This window comes from Macaca nemestrina, chromosome 1 (genome assembly GCF_043159975.1).
Source record: "Macaca nemestrina isolate mMacNem1 chromosome 1, mMacNem.hap1, whole genome shotgun sequence".
Lineage (NCBI taxonomy): Eukaryota > Metazoa > Chordata > Mammalia > Primates > Cercopithecidae > Macaca > Macaca nemestrina.
This window is the reverse complement of record NC_092125.1, coordinates 27,016,208-27,029,499: the sequence shown is the minus strand read 5'-3', so window position 1 is coordinate 27,029,499 and position 13,292 is coordinate 27,016,208. Positions and strand designations below refer to the sequence as shown.

The 13,292-nt window shown below is 38.5% G+C and overlaps 1 protein-coding gene across 7 annotated transcripts in view; it reads left to right on the top strand.

Annotated features, from left to right (window-relative positions):
* Positions 1–13,292, top strand: part of LOC105493024 (NME/NM23 family member 7) — a 208,637-nt gene that overhangs the window by 193,616 nt on the left and 1,729 nt on the right. For 4 of the 7 annotated variants that reach the window (XM_071075327.1, XM_071075318.1, XM_071075326.1 and 1 more), the window contains one exon: positions 8,466–8,563. The exons of the other annotated variants lie outside the window; for them this stretch is intronic. In XM_071075327.1, coding sequence (XP_070931428.1) covers positions 8,466–8,525 — 60 coding nt within the window. In that variant the 3' untranslated portion in view covers positions 8,526–8,563. The remainder of the gene's footprint in view (positions 1–8,465; positions 8,564–13,292) is intronic. 7 annotated transcript variants of the gene reach the window in all.

Sequence of the window (13,292 nt, the reverse complement as noted above, 5' to 3'; positions counted from 1 at the left end):
GAACTGATATCCTTGTGTATTTATTTTACATTTATTACAAGGTCATGGGGTTTAATCATTTGAGACTTTTGAAATATATTTGAAGATGATATTTCTTGGATTTGATATGACTACTGTGATTTAACCCCTGGGAAGAGGTCACTGGGATTCAAAGAGTGTGTATGTTACAGTCTGTCCCTTAGGTACACCACCTGATTTTATTGCAAAATTATGTCATACTCCAAAGGGCTTTGGCTGTACTCTTGGTGAGTTTATCTGTAATTATTGATAAATACATTCATTTTTGCTGAATTTATACAGAATGCCTGTGCAAATCACCCAAATCACTGTAGCATCTAAATTTCCATCTCATGGTATAGCTGTGGACTAGGAAGTCTGCCTTGGAAATTAGGGCTTATTCTTTGAAAAACCACAAATGTATTTATTATTTGAAACAGATGTGTAGTATGGGACCTTTTCCCCCTCCAATAATATTAAATGCTGTGTTCTCACTTGTAAGTGGGAGCCAAACAATGATTACACATGGACATACATAGGGAAATAATAGACACTGGGGACTCCAGAAGCGGGGAGAGTGAGAAGAGGATGAAGATTGAAAAACTGCCTATTGAGTACAATCTTCACTATTATGGTTACAGGTATGCTAGAAGCCCAAACCTCACCATCACACAATATATCCATGTAACAGACCTACACATGTACCCTCTGAATCAATAAAAGTAATATGAAATGCTGTATCTCTCCACTTCTTTCTTCTTCAGGCCCATTATACTCTCATGTTATACCACATGTAGCTCACATCTCTTGTGGTATACACTGTGCACTCACAATTGTGCTGGATGCTGTTTTTTCCTAGGGGTTATAAAAGTTTGATTTTCCTCCATAATTCTATTTCTTTTTTTTAATTCAGGTCAACATAAATTGTGAATTCCATCTTTGTTGTAAGCACACTCTTATTTACTGCTTTTACTGACCTCGTCATCTTACAGAATAATCTACTCTTATCAATGAGTGATAGCTCCCATTCTGTCATTACTGCTATGGTCTGAGCAAGAGTAGGGGCTGGAATGAGGCTACATATGGATTCTTGGTGGGTAGTTTTAAAAACTGTGCTTCCATGGAAGTTTCTGATAACGCTTCTGTCCCTACCTCCACCCCGCCTCCCACTGTGCTGCTGTAACTGGCCTTACGACAACAAATGAATCTGGCGTAAGAGAGAAGAGTAAGTGAAACAGAATTGTGTGAATTAGCCGTCTCGTTGGATTCTACCCAATCACACTGTGAAAGTCCATTATGCATTAGGCTTATATTCCATTGTGTAATGAATGGTAATTCTTCTAATGATAAATACTGGTCCCTTTTGGTACCAACCTTAGAGTTAGAAATAGCTTAATCTGTTGAGTAAATGAATAAAAACCGCACGTTTGAAACAGCAAAAATAATTTCTTTGCTTGGAATATCAGTGTACATATCTTTCCGTGCAAAGTTCTCCACTTTCCTCATTACCCATTAACTTGTTGGTTACTCTACAATCACCATCTGAGAGCTAAGATCTGTTGCTGACTATTCACAAGGCAGAGAGAATTATAAAATATTGTACAATAGCAGCACACAGGACAGCTTTGAATCTTTCCATAAAGTCATCATAATGGTACATTTTCTGAGTATTGCCTTCAGATTGTTTCAATAAAGAATTCATTGTTCTAGTGTTTACATGATGATTTTCTGTAACAGAAACCAATACTGACATTGATACCTTAGGCTAACACAATTTTTAGTCAATTTACTGAGGTAAAATTAACTTTGTTGTATAGTATATTCTCTTTTAACGGCCTTTGTGGATAATTACACATTGCAAGTATTCAGTTGTATTTACTGGTATTCCAATTTGTCTTCTCATTTGAGGGATATTATGTATCCATTCTCTTAGCTCTTTACCTTGGTTTTTTGTTTTTGTCTTTGTTTCCCGAGATGCAGTCTCACTATGTTGCCCAGGCTATCATAGTACTACAGCCTGGAACACGTGGGCTCAAGCAATCCTCCTGCCTCAGCCTCCAGTAATTGGGATGGCAGGTGCACGCCACAGTGCCTGGCTTCTTCTACCATTGATAATTTTGGTCCTTCTCAGATGCCATTCACTGTTCTAGGCACTGTGGCTAAGTAAGACACACTCCTCATTCTCAAAGAATTTAACATTTTCCAGGAAAAATTGTTATCAAAATAGGTCATTTTGACATCAGAAAGTAAAACCTAGGAGATTGATCCTTACTGGGTTTCATGAAAGCCCCTATCAGGAAGTAAATGCTAGGAGGTTGATCCTTATTGGGTTTCAGCACAAGAATCAGATGAGCCACCTGTTAGATATGAAGTCAGCTCCAAGTATTGGAGGATAGGTTAAAAAAGCAAAACATAGAGTAGTATTCCAGGCTGAAGAAATAGTGTGTATGTTGTATAATATATTTTCTTGTAATGGCCTTTGTGGATAATTACACATTGCAAGTATTCAGTTGTATTTACTGGTATTCCAGTTTGTCTTCTCATTTGAGGGATATTATGTATCCATTCTCTTAGCTCTTTACCTTGGTTTTTTGTTTTTGTCTTTGTTTCCTGAGATGGAGTCTCACTGTGTTGCCCAGGCTAGAGTGTAGTAGCTGTTCACAGGAGCAATCCCTAATTCCATGTAGGGAAAACTACATGGAATTTGATATAGCAGAGCTTAAAAAGACATCAGATAATTACAGATGAGCATGGAAAGGTAGCTAAGGCTTAAGTCATATGATTATTTTATGCCAAATTTAGGAGTTTCAAATTTATTCATAGGGTTAGTCCATGGACTGACTCGCTGAAATTGTTTGCAAAATGTTGTGGATATATTCATTTTGCAAAGGGATGGGGGGGAAGTTGTCCATAGCTTATTAGATCTCAAAGTTGTCCATAATAAAAAAAAAATTGTTAAGAATATTTGCAGTGAAAAGCTTAAGTAAACGCCCATACTGTTCACTAATTAGAGTGAAGTAAGGCATTACCATACCCATGTTTTGTATTACAAGAAATGTGATGTACAGAACTGTCAGTGCAATGAATGGAAGTTGCCAGGAAGACTTCTGTAGCCAAAACTAAACCACAAATTCATTCATTGAACATTTCACTGAACTTTTCCTATACACCAGAAACTGGTAAGCACTGAGGAGACAGTGATGAACTAGAACTCCTATTCAGACACACATTCCATTCAGGGCTCACAGTCTAATGAGGAAGACAGACATGAATCAGATAATCACAAAAAGAAATGGACACATACAAACTCTGATTATTGCTGTGTAGTAAAAGATAGGATGAGTTGTATTCGGGAACCTGGTGTAGATGGGGGATTAAGAAAGGTTTTCTTTAGCAAACGGCGTTTGAACTGAGTCCTGAAACGAGTGTCAGCTGGGGAAGAAGGTAAATGACTCCAGGCCGAGAAAATAGCACTTGCTAAAGCCCTTATGCAGGAAATTGGTTGGTGTGTTTTAGGAAAGGAAAGAAGAAATATAAAATGCAAAAAAAAAAAGAAAAAAAAAAAAAAGCCTGAGATGACACTAGAGAAATAGAGATTGGGCCATGCAGGGCTTTGTGGGCTATTTTAAGAATATGGATCTTTATCCTCAAAACATCAGGAGGCAACCCTTGAGGGGAATGGGCATTGACGTAATCAGGTTTACAGTTTTTAAGAGATCTCTCCGGTTACCATGTGGAAAATGGACTGAAGGGGGTCAGGTTGGGATAGATTCATTAAATAATAGTGTAACAACTGAAAATACATTGATGCCATGTACTTTAATTTATGGGTTGTTATAAATTCATAAAATGTTTCTAGGCATTAGTTTCTCCGTGTGGAAAATTATGAGGCTGAACTTGTGATTCTCAAAGCTTGGACTCCCCCACAAATGAGCTGAATAATTGATCCTCCGAGACCTGGAGGCAGCAGCTCCAATCCTTAACTGCTTCCTGTGCCGGCTCCAGGATGCCATGCGAGAATGAACATTTTCTAGGTGCACCATGAGGTGACAAAGATTGAGCGGCCCTCCTCTAAACCCCTTTCCTGCACTAACATTCCATGATTCTAGGTTTTGAGGAAATGAAATTCTAATCTGACACCTTGGTTTTACCGTTGAGGAAAGCGTTGCCCAAAGAAGGAAAGTGGCTCACCTAAAATTGCATGGCTTAGTGTACACAGCATTACTCTCCTAACTAGTAATCCTAGGCTTTTCTACTTTGCCATACTGTCTCTACATCCTTTGTAAGCAGTATAATTAATTATTATAATTATCAAATTGCAGGTGCTTCTTTTTCCTTCCTCTATTTATGAACAGAAGTACAGTTTATTCTTTTTTGATTACCAGTTAAGAATTTATTGCTGCAAGTCATGAAGCATCGTTTTACTAAAACTTGAAAACTAGAAATGGAGAAATTAATTCCTAGGAAAACAACACATCTTATCTTATTCTGGCTTAGCTGAAAATATTGCAAGACCAGCATTTCTATTTCAAAATCAGTCCAAAGTCTATGAGCATACAGAAGTGATGAATAGAAAGATAAGTTAGCTGAGCTCTTAATGACTTTTACTTGATTTGAACTTGAGTTCAAAGGTAAATCAAAAGTTTACAGTTGAACTTGAATCTTACTATGCCGTATGAGCTTTCCTTAGCCTTCTTGAAAATCTGAAGTATAAGGGAGGTCCAGGAGTATAGTGATTCTGGGCACAGACTCTGGAGTCAGGTGGTCTGAGTTCAAATCCCCAGCTTCTCCTCCTACCAACTTCGTGACTTAGGAAAAATTACCTTTCTCAGACTCATTTTATCCACTTACAGAGTAGAAATAATGACATTTCAGAGGAAACATTAAATGAAGCAATATATGAAGTAATTTTCTCTTACGTCTTAAATTACCTCAGCATTTGCTCTCACAATTTATTTCCAATTTTAAGTGACAGAGTCCATCCCAGCTATTCCCTTCATTATCTCATGAATTCTGATTATGTATTCTCTCAGCTTTTCTTTTTTTTTTTTTTAATTATACTTTGAGTTCTAGGGTACATGTGCATAACGTGCAGGTTTGTTACATATGTATACTTGTGCCATCTTGGTGTGCTGCACCCATCAACTCGTCAGCACCCATCAACTCGTCATTTACATCAGGTATAACTCCCAATGCAATCCCTCCCCCCTCCCCCCTCCCCATAATAGGCCCCGGTGTGTGATGTTCCCCTTCCCGAGTCCAAGTGATCTCATTGTTCAGTTCCCACCTATGAGTGAGAACATGCGGTGTTTGGTTTTCTGTTCTTGTGATAGTTTGCTAAGAATGATGGTTTCCAGCTGCATCCATGTCTTTTTTACTTTTCTCATCTGTCCTTATAAAAAAAAAAAAAAAGGCATTCCATCTTCTAAATAATTTTTGTTTCTATTTTCTAACTCTATTATTTTTGTCTTGGAGCTTTTCTAACTGAAATGTGTATGAAGTATAGCAATAGGAACTCCCAAGAAATAAAATATTCTGTGGTTTGTTTTTCTTGTAAAGAGTACTCTAATTCCTTGGGTTTAATTGACAACATCCTTTATGAGGACATTCAGCATCTCAGCATTGATGGCCTCCCAGACAGCAGTCTTGGCCCAAGTATTCAGGGAACGACCAGGACATACTCCAAGATCCCTTTTCTGAATCATTGTTTATTGTTTATAAAACTCATCTTGTAAGCCTGCTTTATTTCCTTATCAATACCCAAGATAATCCTGTTGAAGTTTACTCTGCTTTTCTGCCCATATTCCCCACTTCATCTTTTGAGGCCTACCCATCTCCTTGGCACATTATCCATGTTAAGTGCCTCCAAAGTACTGTGGATACTAGTAAATGCCAAATTAAGTGGGGGATTTTATTCTTTCCCCAGATCACATATAATGATATCAGATGGGCTTGATTTGGGCTCTGATATCTGAGGCACCTACTTTGACTAACTATCTAGGGCAGTGGTTTTCTTTTCTTTTTTGTCATCCAGAAACTTTATTGTAAATCATTTGTCAACAAGATCTGCATTTCTAATTTCAGTTTGTCATTCCTCTGAGGCACAGAGAAAGGAAAAGATGAGATTAGGGTTAATGTTTATTGAGCACTACGCATAAAGGATCTTATTTAGTCCTTATAGACAATACCAGAGCAGTGGTTTTCAACCCCAGTGGACATCAGAAGTGTCTGTGGAGCTCTTTGAAAATGTGGACGTCTAGGACCTATGGCTATCCAAGACCTAATTAATCAGACTCTCCACGGTAGGGGTGTAAGCATCTACTTTTTGGTTTTTTAAAGATCCATAGGGTGATTGTGATGTACAACCAAGTTGAAAATCACCAATCTTGAGAACTGGTCATTATATCTACAATTTCTTTTATTTGAAATCTTTTTTTTTTTTTTTTTAAGGATAGAATGTTCCCTATCAAAATCTTTTCTTCTCTAGGAGTCACAAAAATGAATTTCTAAGAGGAAGCATCAAGGTCACCTGAGTTTTTCCCTTCTGCTTGCATGGCGTTCATAACTGAGAAAACCCATCCCTTAAGCTTTACTGTAGCTGATTTGTAGCAGAGCCCATCCTGAGCTAGTAGTTTCAGAGTGGGAAAATAGGGCCATATGTCCTTTTTTAAAAAGGATGATTTGTATAATGTGCTACAACTTTATAAATCCACCCAGAAACTTATATGCCCACTCAATCCAACGAGGTAGGTTTTATTATCTTCAGGTTTTTGATTAGGAAACAGGCTCAGTGAGTCTAAACAATTTGTCTAAGAGCACCAGGAAATAGTGGCTAGAATCAAACTCAATTCTTCCAAGTCCAAATCTAGTACTCTTTCTTTTCTTTCTACTGATTAATATTTTTATCATTCCATTTTGAAATAATTTCAGACTTATAGAAAAGTTTCAAAAAAATACTTTCCACAAGCCCTTTACCTATATTTGCCAAATGTTAATATTTTACCATGTTAATCATCCTTTCGTCTGTCCTTCTGTACATATGAATTTAATTATTTATAATTAATATTTAACAGTATATTATAGATATAATTCCCCTTTATCTCAATACTTCAGTGTATATTTCCTAAAAACACTGATATTATCTGCAGTCACCACAGAAAGTGATTATGAATCAAGAAGTTAACATTAATACAATACTATTACCAATGTACAGACCTTCATTTTTTACCCACAAATGTCTTCTGTGGCAAAAGAAAAAAAAAATTGTTTCTGGTTCAGGATCCAATCAGGGATCACATATTGCATTTGGTTCTCACATCTGTTTACTATCTTAGTCTTCAAAGTTTTCTTAGTCTGCCTCTGCTGTTCATGACTTGAATAATTATGTATGCTATCATCTGATAAGTGGGAATTGACAGTTCTGGCTGTTCAGCACTTGATGGAGTTATTCAGAAATACTTGGGTTCAGTGACATACAGCAGGATGGGCCATAACATTAGGAGAATATTTGGAAAACAATAATAATGATATTTATTATGCAATATTTATGGTGGACACTATTTTAAATGTCTTCCATGTAACTCCTCATTTAAACTTCACAACCAACCTACATAGTAGGTATTGTTACATTATAGATGTGGAACCTGAGGAACAAAGATGTTAAGTAATTTGCTCAAGGTTGTCTGGCCAGAAGACGGCAGGGCTAGAAGTCAAATTCCAACAGCCAGGCTGCATCCCTAGTGTGAGCTCTGAACCAGCACAGGCTGAACCAGAGACACTTAACAGAGTTCTATGTCTTTAGGCAAGTTATTAGCTCAAAAAACTTGAGTCTCATGAACTAAAAATGGGACTAATAATACCAGCTTCATAAAGGTGGTTGTAAGGATTACACACAGTAATCTGTTAAAGCATTTGGTATGGAGCAAGAACTTCATTTTTTAAGAGTAAAATTTAAAATATAAATATGGAAAAATTGACCGATAAGCATATCTGAAGAAGATACTGTGTGACTAAGTTCACACTGAGATGAGAAAACTCTCAGAGAATACCTTTTTAATCATTGTGGTAGGGAGGAGAAGGGAACAGAAGCAATTAATCATTAATCATTACAGGTAGGGAAGAGAAGGGAACAGAAGCAACAAACATCTGTTCATATTTTGAGACACTGGAGAGATACCGGTTACAACCAAAACCTTCTTTAAGGCAAAAGAGGCTAGATAATGATGAGTCATGAAACACAATTTTATGATGAATTTATGGAAAGTTATAGCCTTTAGTTATATTGGCAAAGAAGGTAAATATTTTCCATAAAGAGAAAAGTCAGCACCACTTCCAGCTTTTAAAAGGGAATTGTTCTCCTTAATGGGTAGCAGTCAGAGGAATCAAGAAGTTTTTATCTTTTTAGTTTTTAATTTCATATATACATATCTATATATATTTTAGAGACTGGGTTTTGCTCTGTCGCCCAGGCTGGAGTGCACTGGCATGATCTTAGCTCACTACATCCTCGACTTCCCAGGCTCAAGTGATCCCCTCACCTCAGCCTTCCAAGCAGCTGGGACTACAGGTATGCACCACCACACCCAGCTAATTTTTTTTGTTGTTAATTTTTTTGTAGAGACAGAGTCTTTCTATGTTGCCCAGGTTAGTTTCGAACTCCTGGGCTCAAGTGATCCTCCTGCCTTGGCCTCCCAAAATGCTGGGATTATAGGTGTGAGCCACTGCACCTGGCCTTGAGGTTTTTAAAAGAGAACTCTGAGGACATTGGGTTTCCAGAATTAGAAAAATGTATAGTCATTTTAATGTGACATTTTCATTTAGTCTTATTTATTTATTTATTTATTTATGAGGAGTCCTACTCTGTCACCAGGCTGGAGTATAGTGGTGCAATCTCGGCTCACTACAACTTCCATCCCCCGGGTTCAAGTAATTCTCCTGCCTCAGCCTCCATAGTAGCTGGGATTACAAGCATGCAGTACCATGCCCAGCTATTTTTTGTATTTTTAGTAGAAAGGAGGTTTTGCCATGTTGGCCAGGCTGGTCTCAAACTCCTGACCTCAGGTAATCCACCCACCTAGGCCTCCCAAAGTGCTGGGATTACAGGCATGAGCCACTGCACCTGGCTCATTTAGTCTTAAAACATTTCAAATATGTCAACTAAACCTATGGAGAAGATAAGCATATCTGAAGAAGATACTGTTATGACTAAGTTCAACTTAATTTTTTAAATAGACTATAAATAGATTTGTGGGGGGTACATCTGCAGCCCAAGGGCTTTTGGGGCTCTGTAGCTACAACAATAGGCAAGGATGGATTTTTCATCTCCTTTCTATCAAGGTTTGAATGTTTCCTCTGAGTCCTTCCACCCAGAGAACCCTAGACTTCTTTCAGTTACCACGTCTTTCCTCACTCTTGTCCACTTCTGAGCTCCATGTTTTGGGAGCTGAAAGTAGTGCCTTGGAGAGGGAAGACAAAGAGGGAAAGGGAGCCCAGCAAAGGTTCATTCAAAGCTCACAAGTGCATCCCCCGCTGGTAGCTGCCTCTTGCCATCCCCACAGCATAAGCCCTCTCCTCTTCACCCCTGCCCAAGGCTGCAGAGCACCATCCCAGGGCCTCTGTTCCATGCCTGCTGAGTCTGCCAGCTCACACTTTCCATAATCTGCCTCACCCTGCACCTTCCCCAACCTGCCCAACTCTCAACCATCAATCTGTTCATTGCTTATTTTAAAAGCAGCCTTTTCAACTACATTTTTCATTCAGCCATTAGGACAACCATGCTAAAGCAACCCCACAGTAGAGGCCCTTGGCTTTAAGCAGAACTGGTGCAGAATAAAAATGTCGGGCCTCGTTTTCAAAATTCATTAAGAATTTCAAGACAGCAACAGCAGAGCATTAAACCAAGCACAAGGCTCTTCTAGGCATGTGGGCCCCTGCACAGACTGCAGGCCCATGAAGCCAGCAGTGGCTGTAAGGGGCCCAAGTGAGTTGAAAGTTGGTCATCTACTAAATACACTGATATATTTAAAATTCAATATCATATTATTGGAACACTAACAAAATTGCACTTCAATCAAACTGACTATATTTTATCTGAAAATCTAGTATAATAACACAGGCACACATATTTTAATTTGGTGCTGGAATGCCACAACTGTGCGATAGATTCTCTAAGTGTTCAAGCACATCTGTACTCTTATTTAAAACAAAATATAACTCCACAGGCTTTTCTGATACTCAACCAACATTAAAAACCATTGGAAAATTAGATGCCTGCATTCCACCTCTAAAGTGTCTGATACACTAATGAAAGAATAACAAGTTTCACAAAGCTCTTGGGAAGGAAATGAGATTTATGTGTGAAATTAGACTATGCAGTATAAATTAGTAAATAAATGTAAGCTATTGTTCTTAAATTTCACAGTGATAAAGACAGAACGAGCCTTCAATTTAATCTTATAGGTAGTAAAGTGTCATTACCCATTGGATATGGGTATGTCAAATGAATGGCAGAAGAAGGAGGGGAAGTGGTATCGATGAGAATAGTTTAGACCATGTAAGACGTTTAGAAGTACAAAAGTAAAAATTTCATGAGGACCTAGTGTGTTTGGACACTCCCCGCTGACCCCCTACCCCTACCCCACCCCACGAGTTCATAGTGATATGAGTTCATAGTCAGAGTCAGTGACATAGTAGGTGGCTCAGAAGAAATTTGCAAATGAAAGAAAAGAAAGGCCTGCTCTAGGCAAAGGTTTCAAAGTTTTATGGTAGGCATGGACTTCTCCATCTATTATGTTTCATTTTCTGCAGTATAACCTGAGTTGTATTATACTATTATACTATTCTCTTGCTGTCTAGAGGCTCCAAAGCAGACTCATCAGAATCTCCCATGGCCTAATCTTTACCTGCTGGTTATTTCAGAACCCCAGCTCCTTATCAAAAGGAAAGGATCTCCTATTCCTGAAGGACTGTTCCACACTCCTTGAAGCACTTAAACCAAAAGACAGACCAAGTAATGACTATATCAGGCACCACTGTGGCTGGCTGAATTTTAAATTAACCTGTGTCACTTCCTACCTGGTCTGTATAGGGTCAACACTAAGGGGGAATATATGTGTCTCCTTGGAAAAGATAGCCCTATAGGTCGCCTATGATTTTGTGAAATCCAAGTTTTTTAAAGGCTTTTTGATAAAGCTAGCTACAGGCAGTGTGTTACAGCTTTATTACAATATGGGCATTCTCTTAGGGTCTAGGATCCCTTTGTGACTACATGAAAGAGCTGAATTCTGTCGTCAATAAGAGTCAACACCTTAGTAAGATAATCCCTCAGAAAGAGCTGATGCTGAAAGTCCCTCAGAGAAAATAGAGAATTAAAGCTGGAACCAAGATACCCGCCTTGTTTCACCCCTCTTTGTTTCACATGACTAGGGCATGGGTGCTAACTGGAACCATCAGTTGGAAGAATAACAGGCTTATCTATTTCTTGATCATCTTTCCCAGTGTAGAGCCCAGGGGACTACAGATAACATGTCTGGTTAACATTAGCCCCCTCTTAAAGAAAAAAGGAGAAAGTCATGTTTTCTCAGTTGAATTAGAAACCAAGATCACTTTACTCACTCAATTAAAACTGCTCTTGACTGTTCCTTGGATAGTTTCCCTCTGTATTCACAAGGTCCCTTAGTCCTAGATTTTCAAGGTAATGTCATTTGGTTCTCCTCTGTGAAGCCAAATATACATAGATATCAAAGTGTTACTAATCCTTTAAGAAGCCAGGAGTTTAAGCTATTACTGAGCTTTGAAAGATTCTGATAATGGAACTTTTGTTTCTGATCACTGATAATGTTTTTAATTTGGAGTTGGCGCAGTTCCCTCTGGTATTAGGTGCAGCAGGAGCAGACAGGGCATGCTACGGTTCTAAAGTAGATAGGTTCTGGGTAATGCTGCTTTTGGTTGGGTTTTTTGGTTTTGTTTTTGTTTCTCGAGACGGTCTCACTCTGTTGCCCAGGCTTACCGAAGCCTTGAACCTCCTGGACTGGAGCTGTCCTCCCACCTCAGACCTCCAAGGAGCTGAGATCACAGGCGTGTACCACCATGCCCGGCTAGTTGTTTTGTTTGTTTGTTTGTTTTGTAGAGACTGGGACTCCTTATGTTGTCTAGGCTGATCTTGAACTCCTGGGCTCAAGTGATCCTCCAACCTCAGACTCTCAAAGTGCTAGGATTACAGCCATGAACCACTGTGCCTGGTCTAAAATGCTATACTCTCAAGCAGAGTCCTAAATTTTAGTCAACCATTTCTCACTTCCATGCTTTTTATCATATTTACCACCTGAAATTTTACTATTTTTCTTTAAATCCATTCAGTGCTGTACTTGAACAAATTTATTTTACTGCTATAAATAGAAAACTAGTTGTTTTAAACTATTGTTAATTGAAGGTAATAAAATACAATGAAAACCAGTTTAAAAATTCTAGCTAGGTAACATCTCATGGCAAAGCTTCTGCCCAAGGGGGCTTTATTTGCAAGGGAAATTAACCAGAGTTGAGGACAAACTAACTCGGTGTTTCAGTTTTCCTTCTGAGAATATGAAGGGTTGAAAAGAGAATCCTTTTTCTGTCTTCAGTAACTAAATGCTTTTCATTCCAAGCAGCAGTCAGCCTGCCTTTGAAAAACTCAATCTCTTTATATTCTGTGTAAGGAACTAAGTATTTGACAGGACTCATGTGAAAACCCATTTCTTGAATGTAAGAACACCCCAAGGGAGATAGATGGCATTGTCCCTACACCCATGAAATATGTCATCTACTAAGGGTCAGAATAAACTGATTACAAAGAAATAATAAATGTATTGAAAAGTATGAGAAATATGCAAATGCTTAACAGTAGAACGTGAGCAGCAGAGGAAAAAAGATGGAGTTTTGTCTGTTTTGCTCACTGATGGATCTATCCCTAGCTGTCAGAAGAGTGCTTGGCATATGGTCGGTATCTGTTGAGCCTAAGAACACAAACCACATACCCCAGTCGCATAGTGGTGACATAATGTGAAAGATCAGGAGTGGGAAATAGGTTGGCACAATCTGGAGAAATTAAGAGAAGCAAGATTTGGAGAGAATCTTGGAGAAAGTGATAGGCAGACACACACAATGGCTTAGAACAGAAGGTACACAATACATACAAAAACAGGTTAAGTATGTCTCACCAAGATCATGCCCTTATAGCAGCCTTAAAAATGCAAACTACCCTCCAATTTGAATGAATGCGCCCCTTTCCTCAGACCTAAGGCCCCATTCCCCTTATTCAC